The 25,129-nt window shown below is 37.1% G+C and overlaps 3 protein-coding genes and 2 pseudogenes across 3 annotated transcripts; 1 reads left to right on the top strand and 4 right to left on the bottom strand.

Moving 5' to 3' along the window:
* Window positions 1-3,613: 3,613 nt before the first annotated feature.
* Window positions 3,614-5,900, bottom strand: LOC147274095 (heat shock protein 82). Its single transcript, XM_086256631.1, has 2 exons — window positions 5,621-5,900; window positions 3,614-5,460 (listed from the first exon to the last, which is right to left on the bottom strand). The coding sequence occupies exon 2, from the start codon at window positions 4,730-4,732 to the stop codon at window positions 3,614-3,616; it is 1,119 nt and encodes a 372-aa protein (XP_086112757.1). The 5' UTR covers window positions 4,733-5,460; window positions 5,621-5,900.
* On the bottom strand, window positions 4,770-5,900 carry LOC147274094 (heat shock protein 83-like). The gene is made up of 4 exons (XM_086228304.1): window positions 5,621-5,900; window positions 5,144-5,460; window positions 4,894-5,091; window positions 4,770-4,805 (listed from the first exon to the last, which is right to left on the bottom strand). Exons 1-4 carry the CDS (start codon window positions 5,898-5,900, stop codon window positions 4,770-4,772), a joined length of 831 nt encoding a protein of 276 aa, XP_086084430.1.
* A 2,245-nt stretch (window positions 5,901-8,145) lies between these two features.
* Window positions 8,146-10,797, bottom strand: LOC147274093 (disease resistance protein RGA2-like). Its single transcript, XM_086228302.1, has one exon. It carries the CDS (start codon window positions 10,795-10,797, stop codon window positions 8,146-8,148), a length of 2,652 nt encoding a protein of 883 aa, XP_086084428.1.
* Window positions 10,798-13,151: 2,354 nt separating this feature from the next.
* LOC147274092 (uncharacterized) lies at window positions 13,152-14,537 on the top strand (annotated as a pseudogene).
* Window positions 14,538-16,508: 1,971 nt separating this feature from the next.
* Window positions 16,509-20,884, bottom strand: LOC147274091 (5'-3' exoribonuclease 3-like; annotated as a pseudogene).
* Window positions 20,885-25,129: the final 4,245 nt, after the last annotated feature.

Below are 25,129 nucleotides of genomic sequence, written 5' to 3'. Positions count from 1 at the left end.
AGTCCCTTGACTCAAGGGAATACCCTTTGATTCCAATTGCAATGAAACCAACGGATCACTTTGTGAGTGTTTGGATTTTCGATAGATGAAAGACCTATTGAAATGAAATTTATTTGCAGCTGCGGTTGCACCCATATTTTAGGTTGCCTACGTACCCGTTGTAGGATCAAACCACACGTAGTTCCAAGGTTTTGGAATTTAAATGGGTGAATGACCCATTTAAATGATTTGAGTAATTTGGGTAGGGTTTAAAGCCCTTGGATTTGATTTGAGAAATTAATTCAGAGACTTTTGTGTGTAGAACTAATTTCTGAAGGATTTGGGTGGATTTGATTTGGTGCGAAATTAATTCAAAGAAATTTGTATGAATTAATTCCTAAGGGAATTTGAAGAATTTTGTGAATGAGGTTGAGTGTGAATTTTGCTCACATTGCCTACGTACCCATGATGGGATCAAACCGGACGTAGTTCGGTAAAAGAATTTGACTTGATTGGCTTTGTGCCATTTTTTGGAATTGAATTTGAGAATTAATTTTGGTTTTGTACCGATTGAGAAATTTGGTTTTGTACCAATTTGAGAGTTTGAATTTGGGGTTTGGATTTGGTTTCGGTTTTGTACCGATTGAGAGAGTTGGTTTTGCGCTAATTTGAGAGTGTTGGTTTTGTACTAATTTAAGAGTTTGAATTTGAGATTTGGAAGAAAAATGTGCCCATTAATATTTTTGTATCATTTATTTGTTAAATGACACATTTTTTATAATAGGCTAACATGAATTTGGTTATGTGCCCACTAATATCTTTGTATCAATTACTTATTAATTGATACTCTTTATATTTTTAATGGGCAATGTAACTTTGAAAAATGACCACTGGATTTGTGACCCCAGTACCGGTGATTTAATAATGTTGGAATGAGGTCCAATATGGCAATATCTAATTTTGCAGGCAGCACAATTGCATTAACATGCAATTTTGATTCAGAGCAAATTGATGACAAGCCCAAGAAAAGCTTCATGTGGGACCCCACTAATTTTCCCTAAGACTTTGTTTTCCTTTACTTATTGAAGATAAGAATCCAACAAATTGATTTCTTCCTGTATCCTGGAGCTTGACTTTATTTCCACTTTGCTGCATGGTTATAATTTAGAACCATAATTTCTTTTGTGGTCTTGTACGGGAAATACCCATCTCTTGAAAGAAGCCTTTCTTCTTTTCTTTTCTTTTCTTTGGAGGGGCACATTTGGCTTTTGCTGGCAGAAGTGCAGCACCTTTTTTCTTTATTGTGCTGCATTGCCATAGCCTCATTTAATTTGTTTTTCTCATTTTCTTTCTTTTGCCCTTTTTTTTTTTACTACGGGCCCAACTTGATTTTTTTTTCTTGGCTTCTCACGTGAAGCACTATGGAAGCAACATCACATCTTTTCCTAGAGACCACCTTTCGTCTCTTTTTTTGACTAGCTGGCTTGCCAATTTCATCTTGCCTGAGAGCTTGGACTTACTTTCAAGCGCGACTTTGATTTCTTTGTAGGCCGCAGCTTATTTAATTGGTTGGGATCTGGTTGGCAATTGAAGTCATAGGAAGTGATTTCTTTTGTGGGGTTCAGCACAGAACCATCAGCTTAGAAAATTAATTTTGGAGGTTCAGATCAAAATCTCTATCTTGAGATGAGATGGATTTATGGGGGGTTCAGACCAAAATCCTCATCTCTTTAGAGAGGATAGATTTATGGGGGGTTCGCCAAGGGCCACTACCTTGAATTTGAACAGCAACGGTCTTGCAGTAATCCTCTCTTTTCTCTGTACTTTCTCCTTCAGCCTTTTGGTTTCCTCCCTCCTTCTCTCCTCATTTTTCTGAATCCCTTATGCTCTATTTATAGAGTCCATGAGAAGTCCAAGTGATGAGATCAGATGGAGATGAGATAACTCTCTCCATTTAAATTTAAACTTATCAGATAAGAGATAATTAAGCTTTCAGATAAATCAACATTATCTCACTTTTCAATTTGTTTTCATTTGAAATTAATGTGGCATATTGTATATGGGGATCTTATCTCAACCTCAACCTTTGAATTTTTTTGAATTTTTTTACGGTTCAACAGACAATACAACTCAAGAGTAAAAATCCCCACCAAATATTAACAAAAGCTAGCATAAGGCCAGAGCATATGATTGATGACACCCTGTTCTTTTCGAAACCTCTAGTTTTGTTGAATAACATGTGTATTAAATGGTAGGCGCGCTACTTAAGAGATAAAAAACATTAATTAGTAATTGCTTAAACTTAAACTATTAGGACAAGCTACTGAAAAATAGGTGGATTTATTACAATATATAGCAATAATGTTCGATAGAGATATTTTTCAATCTCTATCAGCTTTCAATCTCTATCAGTTAGTTGCATATTCGCATCCAAAAAAGAGAAATTTCCAAAACATAGAAATTTCATGTTCTTGCCGAGATGCTCTCTTGCCATCCCTCTCATTTCTCTCTGCCAGTCGCTCCCCTCTCTCCTCCCTCTCCCTCCCCCTCCCTCCCCCTCCCCCTCCCCCAATCTCTTCCAGTCTTCCTCAGTTCCTCCTTGTCTTCCCCGATCTCTTCCTCCTTCTCCTCTCCCTCTCCGATCTCCCTCCCTCTCTTGGCCGCCCAGATCTGGAAGGAACGGTGGTCCGGTCATACTCCCCGATCTCCTTCCCTCTCTTGGCCGTCCAGATCTAGAAGACGGTGGTCCGATCACATGCCAGCAAGGAGAGGACTTCTGTGAGCGAAATTTTGAAAATTTCGCAAAATTTCGATAATTTCGACGAAATATTGACGAAAAAATGACGAACTCGTGCTACAATTTCCATACCCTCCGAAAATGAAATTTTCAGCGAAATTTCGCCAAAAATTTGGAAATTTAACTCCTTACTTGTGAGCCTGCTGTAAGCACTTCATGACTATGCTAATCGAGTGCTCATTAGTAATCTAAAAAGTTTCCTGTTTTCTCTTCCAAATAACTAAACCAAAAAAATAAAATGAAAAAGGATACACATCCAAAATCATACACAAACAAGGCTGCATTAGATGAAACTAGAGTTAATTACACTTATACTCCTAAAGTTTATCGACTTTTCACATACTCCCTGAAGTTTCAAAAATTACACATACTCCATGAAGTTTCAAAAATTACACATACACCTCCTGAGGTTTCAAAACTATTGCATATAACCCCTTACAAGAGAAAAAAATAAATTAACAAAAAAAAAAAAAATTTGTATTGAGGTTGAACCTTACACATTAAGTAATCTTATTAGGTCATTTCACCTCTTAGCATGCTTTTTGCATAATTTTTCATCTCATATAGGGGTTATATGCAATAATTTTAAAACTTCAGGAAATGTATGTGTAATTATTGAAACTCCAGAGAGTGTATGTAAAAAAATAATAAACCTCAAGCGATGTAAGTGTAATTAGCTCGATGAAACTATGAGCTGCACCTCTGATTCTAAACGGGCGAGTAAATAAACAGACCCTATCCAAAACCAGAAACCAGAAACCAGAAAGCAAAAACCAAAAGTAAACTACAGTCCACCAGAAAGACAGAGAGAGAGTCAGAAACCCATTGAACAGTTTCTCAGTCAACTTCCTCCATCTTGCTCTCCTCATTGGCGTTGTCCTCCTCCAATGGTGGTATGTCCACTTCCTCAACTCCAGTCTCATCCTCATCAATGCTGAGACCGAGTTTCAGCATCCTGTGAATCCTCCCTGCAAATGTGTTGGGATCATCAAGGCTGAAGCCGGAAGTCAAGAGAGCGGTCTCATAGAGCAGAAGCACAAGATCCTTCACCGACTTGTCGTTCTTATCAACCTCAGCCCTCTTCCTCTGATCCTCCACTATGCCATTGTCAGGGTTAATCTCCATAGTCTTCTTGCTAGACATGTAAGCACCCATGCTGTTGTCCCTCAAAGCCTGAGCTTTCATGATTCTGTCCATGTTGGCTGTCCACCCATATTCTCCAGTGACCAAGCAGCAGGGTGAATCAACAATTCTATCAGACACCACCACCTTCTCTACCCTGTCCCCAAGAATGTCCTTGATTGTCTTGCACAGGTTCTCAAATGACTTCTTCTTCTCCTCCTTTTTCTGCTTCTCCTCCTCCGTTTCGTCTTCGACCGTAAGCCCTTCCTTTGTTGCAGACACAAGCTTCTTCCCATCATACTCCTTCAATTGCCCAACAACATACTCATCAATGGCATCGACCATAAAGAGCACTTCATAGCCTCTCTTCTTGAGCCTCTCCAAGAATGGCGAGTTCTCAACGGCCTTCTTGCTCTCCCCAGTTATGTAGTAGATGTCTTTCTGGCCCTCCATCATCCTTGTTACATAGTCCTTCAAGCTGGTCATATCATCGCCACTCTTGGTGGAGTAGTACCTGAGCAGATCGGCCAACTTAGCCCTGTTCTGACTGTCTTCATGGATACCCAACTTGAGGTTCTTAGGGAAAGCCTCATAGAACTTGGTATAGTCCTCTTTATTCTCGGAAATCTCATTGAACATCTCCATACACTTTTTGACCAGATTCTTCCTAATAACATTGAGAATCTTGTTCTGTTGCAGCATTTCACGAGAAATGTTAAGCGGCAAATCATCAGAATCCACAACACCCTTCACAAATCCAAGGTACTCAGGCATGAGCTCCTCAAGGTTGTCCATGATAAACACCCTGCGCACGTAAAGCTTAATATTGTTCATCTTCTTCCTCGTGTCAAAGAGATCAAAGTGGGCTCTTTCAGCACAAAAAGGATGGCTTTGAATTCAAGCTGTCCTTCAACAGAGAAGTGCTTCCAAGCAAGAGGGTCCTCCCAATCACTGGTAAGGCACTTGTAGAACGAAGCATACTCTTCCTTTGATACCTCCTCAGGCTTCCTCAGCCAAATTGGTTTCTGTTTGTTAATGAGCTCCCACTCACGAGTCACCTCCTTAACCTTCTTCTTCTTGGGCTTGCTTTCCTTGTCCTTGTCCTCATCAAGGTCCTCAACATCACCCTCATCTTCCTTCTTCTTCGCTTCCTCTTGATCATCTTCATCATCACTAATCTCTTTCTCAACGGTCTTCTCAGTCCATAAATAAATGGGGTAGCTAATGAACTCAGAGCTTCTTCACAAGCTCCTTAATCCTCCTCTCCTCCAAGAACTCCAACTGGTCTTCCTTGAGAAAAAGGGTGATCTTCGTCCCTCTACCCAGAGGCTCTCCATTCAAATCCCTTGTGACAGTGAAAGACCCACCAGCCTGAGATTCCCACACGTACTGCTCATCATCATTGTGCTTGGTTGTGACAATCACCTTCTCAGCCACCAAGTAAGCAGAGTAGAACCCCACACCAAATTGCCCAATCATGCTCACATCAGCCCCTGCCTGCAATGCCTCCATAAACTCCTTGGTACCAGACCTCGCAATCGTCCCCAGATTGTTCACCAAATCTAAACACAAATTAACCCCAAACAAAAAACCCAATTTAAACTCAAAGCCTAACCCTCTAAATAATTAATCATTTGGATCAAAATTTAGGATCCTAGCACTATTTCAATCAAACAATTACAATTAGAATGCATGTAAATATGTAAAGTATTATATACCTACCTGCTTTGGTCATGCCCACACTAGTGTCAATGATGGAGAGGGTCTTGTTGGCCTTGTCAGGAACAATCCTAATCACAAGCTCAGGCAGTGAATCGAGCTTGCTCTTGTCCGTCAAGCTCTCGAACCGAATCTTATCCAATGCGTCAGAGGCATTGCTGATAAGCTCGCGAAGGAAGATCTCCTTGTTAGTGTAGAAGGTGTTGATGATCAGACTCAGAAGCTGGTTGATCTCCGCCTGGAAAGCGAAGCTCTCAGCCTCCCCCACCGCCACGTCAGCCATAATTCACACGTACCCAATTGCGAAATCGCAAAGCTTCAAGCTTTAAGCTTTCTTCTCTCTGTGTTTTTTTGAGTGATCGATTTTTTTTCTGTATAATTTTGGTGTTGTGGGTATTTATAGTGTGAGACGTATTTACAGTGGGTTCTGTGCCGACCCAGAAAGGAGTAGAAAGCAGTGAGTCGGTTATGGATGAATGCAAATCTTTTTGGCGCTTTCTAGACTCTTCGTCTTCATCAGGTGTTTTCCCGCGAGTGCTTGTTTTTGCACCATCTGTGTTTTGCTGCTGTACGTGGCAATTGCATTGGCATTCTCAAGTTGAGTACAAGAATTTTCGAGCCCAACACTTCGGGGGACCTTCTTTCATGTTCTATTCCTTTTCAAGGCTTGTTGTGGGCCTAGGCCCAGATACAATAAACTAGCCTGGGTCCATGAAAGCCCAATGCCCTCACTGACCAGCAGTTGTCAAAGCCCATATAAACTGTTGGCTGCTGGCTGCCCAGCAAAAGAAGCCTTATGGTAGACGAACACTGAGGATTTAAGAGATCAGAACTTTGCGCAAATACTTCCCAAATTATTGGTGTAGTTGTAAACTTGCAATGTCACGTCCAAATTATATTCCATTTACAATGTACCACCCACGTTAGTTTTCATTCAATTTTCTGTCAAGTAATGACCACCTGCATTTGTGTGCCATTTCTTTAAAAGCAATAATATCATTTCGTGTGCTTAGGAGAGGATAAGCCTGACTAAAGTCAAGTGAGCATTCGATATTAGAAGCTACATGTATCAATATCGAATTTCAACTTGACTTTAGTTGGCCCCATTCTCTCTTAGGCACATAAATTACGTTATTGCCCTTAAAAGAAATAGTACGTGTTTATTACTTGACAAGAAATTGGAAGGCAACTTATGCAGGTGGTACATTATCTAACAGCACTAAGTTTTGGTGTGATATTCTAAAGAAAAAAAAATGTTATCGGATGGTAAATCTCAACTACCCCAATAGATTAGGTGATATTTGTGCAAAATTTCCATTTAAGCATATGAGTTTGGATGGTTAAATTTTACAATGTCTCTATTTTTCTTTAAAATAAATGAAAGTTTTATCAAGTTAACAACAAATAATATATCATCTCTATCCAAAATAAAAAGGAAAATGCTAGGTGTACCACATTTTGGTACTATCTTGTATATTACTTTTCTATCAGATAATAATAGTATCCACCCTTTGGTATTAAATAAATATTAGAGATGTGGTACATAAGATAATATAAAAATGTAATACACCTAACATTAACAAAAAAATATATATATATGTGTGTCATAACAATTAGTCATGCCCAAAAGTCTTCATTATTTTAGTCGAGCTTTTTGTGTGTTTGTGGGATGGAATTGACTCATTGAGATTATGTGGAGCCTTAAACATGATCTCACATTCTCACTTACCTAATGCCTGAGCTAAGTTGGGGCCACCTTATATAATTTTTATTGTAACTTGGTTCCTGGAGTGTTGAATGGAATAACGATACAAAACCCAGAAATTCCCTGTCAATAAACAATATTTATTTATCAGCCCACCACATAACACCCTCCTCCCCCAACACACGCAAAGAAAAAAAAAAAAGGTTTTGGGGGGCACATGATTCAAATACATGAAAATACTGTGAAAATTCATTGAAGCAATAGTGACTTTTTATCAGTGAGTTCAATGCACATCAGTAATAGATCAGTATTATTGACAGTACCCTCTCAGTAAAGGGTAGTTTTGTCAAGGTTGCATAGGCAAGTTAGTCAACATTGCAGTAATGAACCTATCTAGTATCATGGGTAGTTGCTGATTAGGAACCTAAATTAAAGTTAGAAGTTAGAAGTTAGAAGTTAGAAGTTATATATCGAACCATATGAATACAAGAACATGAATCAATGAGCATAGAGTCACTAAAACACCCACACATCTCTCACTTTGAGAATATAAACACTCTTCTGTTTTTCAAAACTCCAACATCATGACTAATACAACACATTACTATTTCATTGCAAATTGACCAGCCTCAGCACCTCCAATGGCCTCATGCTTTTTCTGCCATACATCCTTGAGATCTGCAATTGTTATTGTTGAAAAAAGAAAAATGATATTAAAATGAGGGACATGTGAAAATTAGCTTATGTAGGGGAATGAGTGAGAAGCAATCTACCAGTATGCACCAATGATGAAGACATGAATAAGTAGTAGCTAGATTGTTACCTAATCATCATTAGTTGACGCGATATTTTGACCATCAAGCATAATCTTTGTGACATGAGCGATCTTGGGCCAATCCTGACCTTGTTTCCTTTTGCATCTTTCACTTAATTTTGGGCAATCTTCAATCTTCAAGTATCTCAATGCGGTGAGGCGCTGCATGCCCTCCGGCAAAGCCAACAATTGGGGACACTGACTAAACTCTAGTCGTTGGAGAAACCTGAGGCTTTGCAACCACTCTGGAAGTACCGTGAGACGGTCACACTCAGCAACATTCAAAGACTGTAGAGTGTTTGCAGACTCTTGAAGCCAATGGGGCAAAGCCTCAAGATTTGAATTCCAGATCCAAAATGATCGAAGACCTCGAGTGCCTTCTCCTGACCCCATCAAATCAAGCTTTGTACAATTGATGATAAGCAAAGTCTCTAATGCCGTAAAATAGTTCATACTTGGCAAGGACTCTAGATTTTCACAGTTTTCAAGAGACAACAATCGAAGGTTTGTGAGGGGTTGCATCCCTTCACCTAAAGATTTAAGATTTTTGCAGTTGACAACACGTAAACTTCGAAGAGAGGTGATACGTGCAAATGATTTTGGAAAACACGTATGATTTATTGTCAACGACAACCACCTGAGGCTAATCAGGTTCCCAATGTCTTTGGGCAACTCCTTGAGTTTTTCACATTCGTCAAGAAATAAGGTCTGCAAATTGTGCAGCTTGCAGATGGAATCAGGAAGCTTTTCTATGTGCTGGTTACCTGAAAGGGAGAGATATCTCAAGTGACTCAAGTTACCAAGGGAACTCGGCAGCACTGCAATAGAGGTCAAAACACTAAGATCGAGCACTCGTAGGTACTTGAATCTGGATATGCATGTTTTCAAAAGAGATAATTGAGTGTTGATGATTTCATCTTCATCTTCATCTATATCTTCAGGATAACAATATTCACCATCGATATCTGTAAACAGAATGGTTCGCAATTTGTCCAAGTGGAGTAAGAATTGGTCTTCTTGCTCTAATTTCCCGGACAAGTCCTCTTGAGATATTGACATATGGCGGACCTTTTTACAAGTATTAGAGGTACGACAATTTAGAGACGAGCACTCTACCTGTGAAATTGAGATCGCTAGATCATGAACAAGATCATGCATTTTAAACTCCATTTGAAAGATGTAATCTTTCTCAGCAATAATTTGAAAGAGAGATCTAGAACATAACTGCCTTATGTAGTCCAACCCTATCTCTTCAAACTCTTGGTTTCCTTTGGAGGTTTGAAGGAAGCCTTGTGCCATCCAAAGCTTTATCATTACTCCACTTTCGAATTCATGATCCTTTGGGAAAAGTGAACATAAGGCAAAACAAGGTTTTAAGTAGGGAGGCAATGCATCGTAGCTCAATTTTAGTGCAGGTAAAATGCCCTGGTTTCCTTGTTCCAGTTTCCATATGGGGTCATCTCTTACATGCGACCAAGAACTCTCTACCCTTTCCGAATAGAGTAGGCCCCCTAGGGTAGATACTGCAAGAGGAACCCCTCCACACTTGTTCACAATATCTTCCCCAATTTTCATTAAGTTTGGATAGTTTTGTTCTTCTCTTTTCCTAAATGCAACTTTAATGAAAATTGACATACAATCTGAGTGGGGAAGACCTTGCAACTCATGCACTTGTGCAGAGCGCATAAGGGAAGCAACTGATTCATTGCGTGTTGTTACAATGATTTTACTCTGATTGGCTCCAACCTTCAACAAAGAATTTAAAGAGTTCCATTTTGGAAGTGTCACCCCAGTTGGTTCCTTGTCCCAAATATCATCCAACACTAGTAAAAACTTTTTAGCCTTCAAAGCATTTTGCAACATATTTTGCATATGTTCAATACTGTCATGATCATCACATTTTTGGTTAGTTGCTGAAGTAATCATTTCACGAACCAATCTTCTGTTATTGAAGTCATCTGAGACGCATACCCACATTCTCAACTCAAAGTTTTCCACTATCCTGTTATCATTGTACACCAATTGAGCAAGTGTAGTCTTTCCCAAACCACCTAACCCATAAATGGAAATAACAGAAACACTCTCATCATCTTCATCATCACCAGTGTCCTTCAAAAGATGGATGATAATCTTTTCTTTATCACCATCTCTCCCAATAACATCTGGCACGTACACAGCAGAGTAAGTCTCCCTCTCCATGTGCACGACATGCCAATCTCTAGCTGGTAATTCTGAGAGACCAAATTGAGCTTTTTCAGCTGCAATTCCAACTAGCCTTGTTCTAATATCTTTAATTGCGTTTCCCATTTCGAAGTGGAACAAGACTGAATTTGGCCGTAAAAACAAGTTGCGTACCTTTCCTTTGATTCTCCGCCGGTTGAGCTTTGACACTCGCATCTGCAGTTCTTCGTATTCAAATCTGTCCATCACATCATCAATGTCATAGCAAACATCTTTGAGCTTTTCTAACCATTCGGTGAGCCTGTGACTCTTGGTCTTCCTTTGCTCTGCATCCTGGAGCACATTTGTGATGGTGGATAAGATATCCTTGAGCTTGTGCAGCTCAACTTTGACACCCCATGCCAAGCAAATTTCTTGGTAAGCATAGGAAGCAAGCCTATCCAACACTTTCTCTGCAATGTTAAATGTAAAGGACTCCATGGTGATTCAGGAGGAAAGAGAGTTATGTTATGTATGCAATATGGTTGCTTAATTAATTTGACAGATGGGAAAAGTTATGAAGTCATGAACTAATTCAACATTATGTACCCTCTGTGCTATTGCAGTAGTGGGGAAGGCAGGCCGGCCCTTACTCTGTTTCTTTTGTTTTATATTTTTCTTTGGCAGAAGTTGTCAAATCTGAGCCAGCTGTAAGCCTGCAAGATACAAAATAGCAAGAGCTAGCTTGATAATTGAGTTCTTATTAGTAATCATGAAGCATGTTAACGTTTCAAGTGGTATTTGTTTAAATGAGTTTAGGGTCAATACTCCATAAAATGGCCAACTAAACAAATTCATCAGAGTGGACTAAGTTTGTTTATGATGATTGATGACTGTCTGCAACCCAAAACTTCCTCCCACAAAGGGTAGTGGGTGAACCTAATCTGATATATATAATAAAGTTTCAAGTGATACTTGTTTAAGTGAGTTTTAGGGTCAATGCTCCATAAAATGGGCAAACAAACATATTCATAAAGGTGGACTGAGTTGGTCTATGATGACTCTGTCTATAACCCAAAACTTCCTCCACAAAGGGCAGTTGGTGAACTTACTTTAATATTATATAGAGTCTAAGTATCTAACTCAAAATCAAATGATAATAAGCAGAGAGGCCCAACTAGTTAAACCGACTATACAAAGCTATAATTTCCAATGTAAGACAGCACTCCACATTTTCACATAAAAATGAATGAAATTATATTGGAATATGTAAGAGTGTGGGTGGGTAAGTGAGATGACTCAAATCATATTAATTTGCAAAGTAAATTAGTAATGTGTATGGTCTATATAATATATAAAATAAATACTTTTGTGTGAACCAGCACTTGACATAACAAGAGAGTGAATGATCAAAAGAAAACAATTGAAAGGAAAATTTACGTCTACTTTGTTAATTAATGTTATATTTCTATTAGTATTAAGCACTGCATATCATGTTTTATAAGTTTAGTCAGCTTAGGTTGGTGGATCAGATGTCTGTAAGATTAAGTTGGACATTCCTTGTTCTTTTAGGAATCAGCAAGTCACCAACACTTCTTAATGTACAAGCAATTCGACTGTTATCAGAAAACCTTTTCAGTATAGAACTAGGACACTTATACACTTGAAGGACTTATACAATTATACAAGACAAAGGAATTAAGTAATTGATACATATAGAGTTCCATAAGGATTGTAAATCCGAGAATCCTTTCATGGGAGGGACTTGGATTTCAGGGGACTCTATATAAGCATGGTCCCTGGTCACACAGCAGGTAAGTAGTCTATGCATTCTGCCCCATTGCGTGAGAGACTCTAGCTGTGCTGATTGGAAGGCTGTTGCTGCTCACTTGTGTGCTTTAATCCACCTGCATAATGGCTTCACCAGGTCAGTAGAGTTTTCTGGTATTGGCACTGGAATGACAATTGGTTAATATGATAAGGCTTGTGTTTTGTGTATTGTGTGGATGTAATTATACTTACATGTGGTATCAGAGCCACCATACACAATTTAAAGACCAAGATTCAGCATATATCGTTGTTCTCTGCTTTAATACCATATTACATGAATTTAGTTTCTTCACTAAAATTTTGGTTTTCTGGTTTATGGTTATTGTGATCTTTTAGGAATAACTCACATAAGTATATTTTTCTTGATCCTGTGAAATACATGCCTTTTTTATATCATGCTTACAGGGGTATTTTAATTGCATGATGCTTTGATTGTATCTTAAGTTTTCATATCAATTTTTACATGTATTAAATTTATCTCTCAGTAATACGCATGTTTTATTTGTTTGAATCATGTATATGCTTTTTCCTTTATTCCGCTGTGCAATAATTCTATTTTGCTTAACTCATCAAAAGAATTTTGATCTGACTCTTGATCATAGTTCTCATGTTGTCAGAAATCAAAAATACTTCTGCAACATGGAAACTATACTCAAGATAACAATTTTTAGCACAGATCAAATAATAATAATTCTGCATTTTTAGACATCAGTTGGCATCATCTAAATTGGTATGCCATCTAATTACTGAAGGCCAGAATCGATTATGTCATGAGCTACTTATAAGATCAAGTTATTCTTTTGACTGTTCTTACTGCTAAACAAATTGCAGCAATGAACACTCGAAACAAGTGATCTTATAACAAACTCATGACATAATAAAGACTATAAAAGATCCTTGCTGCATGAACAACAAATTTGAGTCATACATCAAGGATCTTATGCAGTATGGGGCATTTACAATACAGTTTTGTGATCAAACTTTAGTATGTTTTTTTGATTGATTCAGTTTAAAATGCAGCATCTATGAGTTTTACTAGAATTGAACCCCTCAATGGTCACAATTTCAAGAAGTGGAGGCAGGACATCGAAATTAAACTGGGACTCAATGATTTGATTTAGCACTTAGGGAAGACAAACCAGCTGCACTAACTGCAACCAGTACTCAAGAAGAAAAAGTCAAGTTTGAAAAATGGGAAAAGGCAAACAAAATGTCACTTTTGATCATGAAGAGGGCTATGGCTGATATAGTCAAGGGAGGGATTGAGGACAATGCGAGTGCAAAAGTTTATCTTGAGGCTATCACTGATAAGTACAAGGAATCCGAAAAAGCAGAGACAAGCAACTTGATGGCTGCACTGACCACTAAGAAATTCGATGGAAAAGGCAGTGTAAGGGAATTTATTATGTCTTTAATTGACATTGCAGCAAAACTAAAGGCTCTGAAGATACCTATAGTTGATGAATTTGTTGTTCATCAAGTATTGTGTTCACTACCAGATCAATATGAACATCTCATCACTATCTACAGTGCTCAAAAGGAGAAATGGACTCTTAATGAGCTGATAGGGATGTGTGTTCAGGAGGAAGAGAGATTTAAAAAAGGCAAGGCTGTAGCAGAAGTTAATTTCGTCCAACAAGGAACCAACAACTCTGGTAAGAAGGTTTAAAAAAACAATAAGAAAAATTTTTCTAAATCAAAAGGAACACCAGACCAAGGCAACAGCTCCAAACCCACTCCAGATGGCCTCAAGGCAGTGAAAAACAAATAAGTTTAAATGTTTTCATTGCCATAAGGCTGGCCACTTTAAGAAAGAATGTGATAAGTGGAAGGCATGGATGATTAAGAAAGGTAATCCTTACTGTTTTTACTTGGAAGTTAATCTTGTTGATTCTCCTATAAATTCTTGGTGGATTGATACAGGCTCACCCATACATATTGCAAATTCCTTGCAGGGTATCACAAGAAGGAGGACACCAAGGAAGGATGAAATCAACATCCGAGTAGGAAATGGGATGCCAGTAGCAGTCAAATCCATTGGAGCTGTTAGCATTAGATTAGCAACTGGTTTTCTTTTAGAATTAGAGGAAGTTTTTGTTATACCTTCATTAAGAAGGAACTTAGTTTCGGTTGTTCAGTTGGTTAGGAAAGATATTAATTTTGCTATTAATAAGAATGGTTTGCAATTATCTCAATTTTCATCTGTGATTGGTAATGCTACACTGATAAATGATCATTGGAAACTTGTTTGTTCAGAAAATAATAACATAACAGAGATTAACATGTTATCTGCAAACAAGAGATCTAGAACAAATGAATTTTCTTCTATGTTGTGGCATAAAAGACTTGCACATACACTACTACAAAATAGCAATCAGACAACGGATTTTCACCGTTGTCTGAGTTTATAATTTACCGTCGTCTAATCGAGTGTTGTCTATTCATACCCCCAATAGACAACGGATAAAATCCGTTGTCCTGGTGCACCTACACAACGGTTATAGATGTACCACCGTTGTATATACAACCTTTAAAATCAATGATTTGGAAGATACCGTTGTTGAGTGCCAATTTAAACATCGGTTTATATTTAAAAACCGATGTGTATATATATGTTAAACAACGGTTATATTAAGTAAAGAATTGGTTTTACAACTATTTTAGGTAGAAACACGAGGTGAAATAGCCATTAAAACAACGGTTTATTGTTAAAAACCGTTGTCTAATCTATTGAATAATATGTGTATTGCCATGTCTATAGGTTTTTCAAACTACGGTGTTTTATATGAAACCGTTGTATTCATGCATTAAGAAAATTAAATATTAACCATATAACCGTTGTATATACTTATTTGGTACATCGATTTTTGGATTAGAAACTATTGTATGAAGGTACTTAGCACAATGGCTTCTTAAGATTTGTGTGGTATGCTTAAGAATTAGACAATGGTTTATTATATTGAACCATTGTAAGTCAAGGGCACAGACCACGCTTTTGATCGAAAAACTGTTGTATAATGTGCCTGTTTACATCTGTTTTTAGAAACTCCCAATTGTCTTTGACCACAATGCAATTATGAACAAATAATGCAGAATCTGATTGATGAGATAGGTTGTTTTGGTACAACCATTAATTGATTCCCTTCATAATTAACATTCCTAATAAATTATACATTTACAAAATACCAATTCACAATAATAAAGGATTGGAATTTCTAATATAACCAAATAATATAAGATATTTAAAGGTAGTAATTGTATATATGTACCTTGCTCCCTTAACCCAATTTCATTCACAAAACCAGCCATATATGCCATAAACAAAAACCCTCCATATATACCTTTCCAAAAAACTAGGCATCAATCTAATGAATCAACCTAATTGCTGCCATATATATATCAAAATATTATCCAGCAGCTAGCCTATCAATCATCCTAAGCTAATCTAGCAAAGTAATCAATATATCATATATACCCAAAGCTAGTCTAGCTAAACATATGGCCTACGTAAAAAAGGTGTCATGCAAAAATCCAACCAGAAATGTCTACATAAACTGGCCCACGAAGTTTGCCCATTCAGCCCGGACTTCATCGATATCTTCTTGGGTATAAGTTTTGTCTTGCCTTCGTTCCCACTGAAAAAAGGCAAACATGGAGTACTAATTAAAAATAAAATTCAACCAAAAATGCAAACAGTCCAGCAGAAAGAAAAAAATAAAGAACATGCGCGCCCCTAAGTAGATGTATTGAAAAACATAGGCATGCAAGAGAAGAATATGCCCCTGTCAGGTTTCAACATCCAGTAGCAAGCATATATATATATATATATATATATAGTTAGCATCCACAAGATAAAATAGGGGCCTATATCCAGAATCAAGCTCCAATATATTAACACAAGTGATCATCAAAATTGTTTTCCTTTTATTCCAAGCTTTCAGCCACAATTTGTTTTCCTTTTATTCCAAGCTTTCAACTACATTTCCAAGTTTTCAGCCACAAAACAAATTAAAGCATTATAAATTGCAACAATACATTAACTTCTTTCTCAAGATTCGAATACCCATTTATAAATAAAATCAGAAAATAGTCCAAACAGTTCTTAAATATATAGTTAATAAGAAAAAAAAAAAAAAAAAGAACAGAAATTAAACTTTCTGTTCATGTAGCAGACGGTACAAAACATCTGCCAGAGAAAATGATCTCCTTATAAATATAACAAACTTTTGGCTAGACCACTAGATTTATCAGGAAAATTTCAGAAATATTAATATTTAAACCAAGTGTTCCTAAATAGAGCATGATCTTGTTCTCAACAGTAAAATCAGTAAATCAATTTGCATCTGCCAAACCACCTATTTGTAACAGTGGCCATATTATCTAATATCATGATCTTTGCCCAATCAAGAGGACCAAGCAGTCAATACTAGATAGCTGCTAGGAGTAGAGCTCAGGTGTTGAACATAGCTGCACCAAGATGCAAAGTAAATAGCAGTAGCATTTACTACCCATGTCAAACTTTAAGAGCTCTAGTTCCTAAATAGCAAACTATAGTAACATTTTTGGATGGAACATACCATATAACGACTGCTTCACTGGAAAATAGTAAATATAACTTTACTGCACAAACCTGTACTTGGGATCAATTTGTTCCTTAACTTCAACCCGCTCTTTGTCTGTCAACTGTTTGCAGCGATTATAAAGGGAATATATGCATACAGAGAGAGGATGAGATGATGTAACAAAAAGCATCTCAAACATCTCACTGTTTCTCCGGGTCTCCTCTTCCTGCACCCCGGAAATGAAGGTGGAATTAAAATAAAAACCATTCTGAGAATAAAAATACGAAATTAGAGAAGTATGCCGGTAGTGCAAACTCAAAAAAGATTCCATACCGTCAATGTATGTTCGAGTTTCTCAACCTCGGCAAGAAGACGGACTTCATCAATAAAAGGCAGTTTTGCAATACCATTAAGAACAGCAATAAGATGTCAAGAACTCCACTAGAGAGTCATCCCAAAAAAATGACCAGGAAAAAAAAATACATGTACAATATGGATTCAAAGAGAACACACCTGCCATGCATAACGTTTCCCATTCATATCCACTTCAAAGTCTGATACAAAACAAAGGTTCAGAATAGCATCTTACTAAGCAAGTAAAAAAGAATTAAGATCTAGAACACCAATCTTAGCCAGAAAGTATACCAGTAGGGTAAAAATCAATAATAGGTGAGTTGGGATCAGTCATCAACTTCCTATATTGCTCAGGAAGGGCATGGGAACTGCACATGTATAATCATTAGTACCTTGCTAGTTGAAAAATTTCCAACATAGAAGAAAATATCAACAGCATACCTTGCAGCAGGAAAAACCCCCAACAGCTGATTGAATGGTTTAAAAGGAGTGCCCAAATCAAAACTTATATTTAGCTGACTGAGGTCCTTGAGATCAGAAGCAAAAAGGGTGCATAATGATAGGGGTAGAACCTAGAGAAAAATACGAAAAAAGATATTCAGCAGCACGGTAAACATATTGGACAAACGGCATTGATGATGCATGGGGAAGAGAATGAATTTCCTTTTATCTAAATCAATCATCCAATGCAAAACTAGATAACTTCTCCTCAGAATCCAACTCTAAGTAATATGATGATTCTAACCACACCTAGGTCCTAATGCATTCCTGTACGTTATACAAAGCCACAATAGCTTACATTTAAAGTGACTTAACTCTTAAGATAGAAATTATCAAACTCAATCCATTGGCTTATCATACAATAGTACTTCGTTTCTGACCACTGCTTTAATTGATAGAGCAAAATCCCTTTTATGTATCCATTATCTCAATATGCTTAACTTTCGTCTTTTTTTAATAATTGTACATAATGCAACCCTGCTTGTCCCTATACCAATCCTTATACAGCACTAACAACCTCACCCAATTCACCATTACAGTCACAACAAAATGCTACAATAGTAAAGGATACATCATAGCCCCAATGAGGTGGAGATCAATTACAACATCGTGAGATCAATTACATCCTCAATATCATTAAGTAATAAATCCCAATCCTAAAAAAAATTAACATTATAGTGGAAATTGGAAACTTGAGCTATTATAAATACATGCAAAACGATAGAAGAGGGTGAAGCAAAATACCCACCACTGCCATGAACAAACCCCTTCATAATAATAGTGCATTACCCAACACAGACCTTCTGTGTATCGCAAAACCTACCCAATAAGCACAAAATATAAGACAAACTAAAAATGGTTATACAATTAACATTTGACAATGACAGTACTAGAACTCATTTACATACAACATCTTTTCGAATTGCTTCACGTTCTTCAGGAGTTTTGGCAGAAAACTTTTCTTCATAGTATCTATCTTTCCATCCAGGTACTCCCAATTTAACCTAATAATATAAGATATAAAAACAACCAGTAAATAAGCAAATATCAATACATTCTATATTTTGACAAAACTCCAACCTTTTAGGATTCAAAAGAAAATGAAATATAACATCATGAAGTAATAAATAGACAAAGGGATACAAGGTGGACAAACAGCTATAGTATAAGCCATACATATCCTATCATCAACTTAACCGGTATGATGCAACTGAATAGTTTTTGAAATTGCCGTAATAAGGTTGGAATTATTACTATCATAAAACAATATCATTTGCTTTCAGTGAGCATATATTATATAGATAAGCAAGGCCATGCAGCAAGACCAAAAGGCAAAAAATGAACAACTGTTTTAAAATTTTATTATTCAAATTTACCTAAGACAAGACATAAACATTGAGACAGTGAACATTCCATGGGTGTCCCTTTCATCATTTACTTTTGAACATTTGAAATAAAAGCATCACTTGCGATATGCATAAAAAACCTTATCCACAAGTGATACTTGCATCTACATAACTTAATGTGGTTGCAAGATAGAAGAGCACCATAAAAATGCTTCATAATATCTAAAAACTCTTTCATAGCATCAACATTTATAGCAATACCAAATACAAGATATCACCTACACATAATAAAAGTCAGCAATACACAAGTAATCAGACCTTGTCTTCTTCGGGATTGTCAGAGTTAAAAGCATCAGACCTCTCACGAAGAACCTCTTTGAGCTTTGCTTTCAATTCTTCTTTGTTTTCATGTACCTGACAAGCAAGAGACAAAGATGACAGCTTAATGAACACATAGTTAAGAAACTACACCCAACGTAATTCATTAAATAATATTTGTGAAACAATTATTAAAAGATAGTAAAATAAAGTTTCACATTCACATCCTTGCCAGCATCACAAATCAGACAGTAGAAGAGTAGATATGAACAACACACTATACATGATTTACATTAAAGTGCCTCAAATTAAGCTAAAAACTTACTTCTTCAAGACTGTTCTCTGCTTCAACAATAGCAGCACCGACAGTTGATGCCTCTGAAGACAAACGTGCAACTTTTCGAGCATTTCCTTGACCATTAGATTTGTAAGATTCTTTGCTCTTCATATCAAGCTTAGACAAACTAGTTGTGGCTTGTCCGAGCTGGTCTCCTCTTCTAACAGGCATAGAGCTCTCAGAACTATTACCAGATCCAGATTGTTGATAGGGTGAATGCGAAGGACCTGAAGCAAGACGAGAACCATGAAATCGGGAAACTGCAACCAAAGAATCTGGTTGCACTTGTGGCCCAACATCATCTCCTCTTCTTCTCGCTTGCCCCTTTTCACGCTTTATTCTTTCTGCCTGCCGCTGGAGAGGGGGGGAGGGTATTGTAAAACAAAAGTCAGGGCTTCACATTGAATCTAATATTATTTAGGAAAACTGTGGTGACCTCAGAAAATTATAGCATGCACAGAAAGCAGTCTCATCACCAATGTTATATTTGTTAATCTACCCTTAAGGCCAATCACAGAAGAAAGATGACAAATAAACATCCAGAGACTTGGAAGGGGACCTCTATGTGAAAGAACATGTCCCACAACATAGCACAAATCCTCTATGTATTGCAACACAATAAAAATATATTCTAATTTACCCATTTACTGAGACTAAGAAATTCGAGCGTTGATTTATTAATGAAGAAATAAACCATCTCTATGACTTGTAAATGAAGAGGACATACAATTTTATAATGTCTATCCAAAAACAGAACAAACCTGGTGCAACCGGGCTCTTTTCTGGAATATGTTATCTTCATAAGATCCCACTGCCTGAATGAAATGCTCTACCCGCCTCAAATTCGACTGAGAAAAAAAAAACAAGTAAAAACATTCTAGAAGAAATATCTAAACCAAATGCAATTTATTGACTACCCTACAACGCAGTTACTTAAATACCTTGCTTCCATTAGTCAAATATCCACCCATTGCCTTAAATTCCTTTTTGTATACAGCAAAAAGCAAGTTGATTGCGCCCTGAAAAATAAACAATGAGTCTTAGCACAGGAAGGTATTTGCCTTTCTAAGTATAATTGTTCAATTCATCAGCAAGAAGAAACCACAAGAGGTATCCTATCTAATTGCCACCTACTATGTAGCTATATGGACAAATTTCCTAAACTATACCTAACTACATGCCAGAACCAACAAAACAGGGAAAACAAAAAAAAACCAAACAAGAAAAATAAAATGAAAACCAGCCTGATGAACTCACCTTTCCAATCCAATCAGTGCGCAGCCTATATTCACAATCCCCAAGCTCACTAAGCAATTCACCTCTTCAACTAATGCTGTCATATATAGGAAATTAATTATACAAGTTATCAAGATCTAAACAAAGCACAAAACCAAGCAGGAAAAAAACCCTGAAATTTGGTGCTTTTCTAACCACAAAACAGAAGTGCACACCCTAACCCAAATTTGGGGCTTTTATTTAGAGAGGAAAAGACCCGTTCGAAATCTGATTTTTCATACCCATATTGAAATCTGTTTTTATTTAACAAATTTCATACCCTAACCCAAATTTACCTGAGTGATAGGCGAAGATGATGAACGGGAGTGCTTCTTTGGTCGATTAGTGTTGAAATTAGGGCACAGAAATGGGCGACAAGGAAGGAGCTAGGAGGAGAAAGATGGCAGAAGTATTGAAGATTGAGCGATGAGTGAAACTTGAGCGATGAGTGAAGATTGAGAGACGAGTGCTTCTTCAGTCCCAGTGATGAGTGAAGATTGAGCGATGAGTGTACGAATTGGGCTGCAGTGAAGATTGAGGATGCAGATGAAGTGCTCAATGGCGCTGAGTGCTTCTTCAGTCCCAGTGCATGCTTCTCGAATGGGGGCTAAGTGTTCTGTCTGATGGGTGGGTGAAGTCAAGAGGGTTTGACCCAAAAAGACTTAAGGCGCCAAAAGGGTTTCATTAAAGCGAGCGTGCGCTTTGACAATACAAAGACCCGCAAATTTTTAATTTTTGTGTAACTTGCCCTACACAACGGATTTTCCTAAAACTATTGTTTTTAATAATTTAGAAAAATCTATCCAACCAAATAGCATTGGACATGATACCATTATATAACGGTTTCTTAATACCCGTTGTGTATTAAATTAAGATAACGGATAAAATACTAACCGTTGTCTATTGACTGTTGTCTATTTATATAATTGTAGTGGTGATATATCCAAAGTAAGGATGCAAGTTTTAATAAAGGAAAATATTATTCCCAAGCTTGATTTTTCGGATTTTGGTGACTGCATTGAATGCATAAAGGGAAAGACCACTAGTACTAGAAAAGTGGGAGCAAACAGAAGCACAAAGTTACTCGAAATCATCCACACTGACATATGTGGTCCTTTTTCGTGTAGAACCATCTGCAAGAATGCTTATTTCATTCTTTTCATAGATGATTTCTCTTGTTTTTGCACTATGTACCTTATTTCAGAAAAGTCCCAAGCTCTTGAAGTTTTTAAGATTTTTAAGACTGAAGTTGAGAAGCAATTGGGAACACAAATTAAGATTGTCAGGTCTGATAGGGGAGGAGAATTTTATGGCAAATATAGTGAAGTTGGACAACACTTGGGCCCTTTTGCACAATACTTGCAGCAACATGGAATACAGGCGCAATACACTACTCCTGGAACACCTCAGCAAAATGGTGTTGCTGAAAGGAGGAATAGAACACTTATGGAGATGGTGAGGAGTATGATGTGTACAGCTGGACTACCTAAATTTCTATGGGGAGAGGCTTTAAAGACAGCCAATTATGTCACAAACAGAGCTCCAAGCAGGGTTTTAAACAAGACCCCATTCGAATTGTGGACAGGAAGAAAACCAGGCTTAATGCATCTTCATGTATGGGGCTGCAGGGTAGAGGCCAAATTTTACAATCCATACCAAAAGAAACTTGACTCTAGAACTACAAGTGCATTTTTCATAGGTTATCCTGAAAAATCAAAAGGTTTTCGGTTCTACTGTCCTTCTCACACCAACAGAATAATGGAGACCAACATAGCTAAATTTATTGATGAAGCAGTCTCATCAAATGAAGTGGCATTAAGTGACTTAGAGCTTTTGGAACTATCTGATAGAACACAATTGCAAAATGAATATGTCGACTTGGCTTATTCCATACCAGACCAAATTGTTTCTATGCCAGAGAATCCAGTCATTCAGCAGCCACAAGATGCAGCTCAGATTGACAATCCACAACCAGACATCAATCAGTTTGAACAACATGTTGAAGATGCACCGAGAAGATTTTCTACAAGACAAAGAAAGTCAGCCTTGTCAGATGATTATGTGTTGTATTTGCAGGAAGTGGATTTCGACATTGGAGAAGAAAGTGACCCAAGGAACTTCACACAAGCAATTAATAATGCAAACTCTCAAAACTGGAATGAAGCAATGAAGGCAGAAATTGATTCAATGTATGAAAATGAGGTATGGGAATTGACTGAAGTCCCACAAGGTTTCAAACCAATAGGCAGCAAATGGATCTTCAAAACTAAAAAGAACCCTGATGGCAGCATAGAAAGATTCAAGGCAAGGTTGGTTGCAAAAAGTTTCACTCAAAAAGAAGGGATTGATTTCAATGAGACGTTTTCACCAATTTCAAGCAAGGATGCTTTTCGGGTTATTATGGCTTTGGTGGCACATTTTGATCTAGAGCTACACCAAATGGATGTCAAGACAGCTTTTCTTAATGGAGAGTTAGAGGAAGAAATTTACATATTACAACCTGAAGGATTCATAAAGAATGGACAGGAACATTTAGCTTGCAGATTAAAGAAATCCATTTATGGATTAAAACAAGCATCTAGGCAATGGTACATAAAATTTGATTCAGTAATCTCTTCTTATGGTTTTCTAGAAAACTCATCTGATGAGTGCATATACCTTAAAGTGTGTGGGAGTGATTTTATTTTCCTAGTGCTTTATGTGGATGACATTCTGCTAGCAAGTAGCAATAAAGTCTTGTTACATGAAACTAAAGCTTTTTTGTCCAATAAATTCGAAATGAAGGACCTTGGAGAAGCCTCATATGTTTTAGGAATTGAAATTAAGAGAGATAGAAAGAATTTTCTATTGGGACTCTCGCAACAAGCATACATTATGAGGGTTCTAAAACGTTTTGACATGCTGAATTGCAAGCCAGGAGATTCACCAATGTCAAAGGGAGACAAGTTCAGCAAGAAACAATGTCCTACAAATGACCAAGAAAGATTGTTCATGAAAGACAAGCCATACGCTTCACTGGTTGGGTCTCTGATGTACGCTCAAACATGCACAAGACCTGATTTAGCTTTTGCAGTAGGAATGTTGGGAAGATATCAGGTGGATCCAGGTCAAGCTCATTGGATTGCAGGGAAGAAAGTGCTCAGGTATTTACAGAAAACAAAGGACTACATGTTGGTTTTCAGGAGAGTGAAAGAACTGGATTTAATAGGCTTTTCGGATTCAGACTTTGCAGGGTGTGTGGATAGTTTGAAATCAACTACAGGGTACATTTTCATGTTTGAAGGAGCAGCAGTTTCATGGAAAAGTGTAAAGCAGACTTTGACAACTACTTCAACCATGCAGGCTGAATATGTTGCAGTTTATGAGACAGCAGTACATGCTATTTGGTTAAAGAGTTTTATGTTAGAGGCGAAAATGGTTAAGTCAGTATCAAATCCCATCAGAATATATTGTGATAATAGTGGGGCTGTTAGTTTCTCGAAAAATAGCAAGAGGACCTCGAAATCTAAACACATTGGCACAAAATTTTTAATGGTAAGAGAGAATGTAAAAGCTGGAGAATTGCAAATAGAGCATGTCAATACCCAAGATCAGCTGGCAGATTCTTTTACTAAAGCATTGGCAGTAAATGTTTTCAAACGACATGTTGCAAGCATGGGAGTTCTTGAGAGCTTAGATGCTGCACTTCAGTGAGAATTTTAGGAATAGTGGGAGACATTCATAAACTCATTTAATCATTTCATTTTGTTCCTATATATATATAATTTGGTTTACTGCAATTTTAGTTGAGATTGCAGAAACTAAGTGCTTGAAGTTTTCAAATTTTAGCATTTTGAATTTAAGAATTACTTTTGGATATGTTGAATTGAAATAGACCTATCATGATTTTAGTTTTGTCTATTCAATTTTTCTTAACAAATTTCTATTTTAAGTTCAGTTTTGTGTGTATACATACATAAATGATATCAGCATGTATATCTATTTGGTTTTGACTAAGTCTTACAGTAAATGCAGTCAGTGATATAAGTCCACTGACTGATCATGCATACATGAATCTTGCCATTGAGTTTAGTGATTTTACATACAGGAATGTATAATTTACAGAAAGGACCGAGTTTACAACATTCTTGTAAACTAAATTTTTCTTTTTCATATCTTGTGAATGATTTTCGAGAGATGCATTGTAGATATCAATGATTATGAATGGTTTGAGCATATTTAATAGCTCTGTTACTGCTCATAGTCTGATATCCAACATTGCATCTCATGAGAATTGATCTAAATTTGGTTCTGTATAACAAGTCTAGTGC

This window comes from Dryas octopetala, chromosome 9 (assembly GCF_963921425.1).
Source record: "Dryas octopetala chromosome 9, drDryOcto1.1, whole genome shotgun sequence".
NCBI lineage: Eukaryota > Viridiplantae > Streptophyta > Magnoliopsida > Rosales > Rosaceae > Dryas > Dryas octopetala.
This window is presented reverse-complemented; position numbering and strand designations above follow the sequence as displayed.

What these genes read in the sequence shown, in the direction of transcription:
- LOC147274095 (XM_086256631.1), bottom strand. Translation starts at nt 4,732, where the DNA reads ATGAACAATATTAAGCTTTACGTGCGCAGGGTGTTTATCATGGACAAC.
- LOC147274094 (XM_086228304.1), bottom strand. Translation starts at nt 5,900, where the DNA reads ATGGCTGACGTGGCGGTGGGGGAGGCTGAGAGCTTCGCTTTCCAGGCG. An exon ending in AGAGGAGGATTAAGGAGCTT is followed by an intron (nt 5,092 to 5,143) that starts GTGAAGAAGCTC and finishes TGGACTGAGAAG; the next exon opens with ACCGTTGAGAAAGAGATTAG. An exon ending in GGCTGAGGAAGCCTGAGGAG is followed by an intron (nt 4,806 to 4,893) that starts GTATCAAAGGAA and finishes TCTCTGTTGAAG; the next exon opens with GACAGCTTGAATTCAAAGCC.
- LOC147274093 (XM_086228302.1), bottom strand. Translation starts at nt 10,797, where the DNA reads ATGGAGTCCTTTACATTTAACATTGCAGAGAAAGTGTTGGATAGGCTT.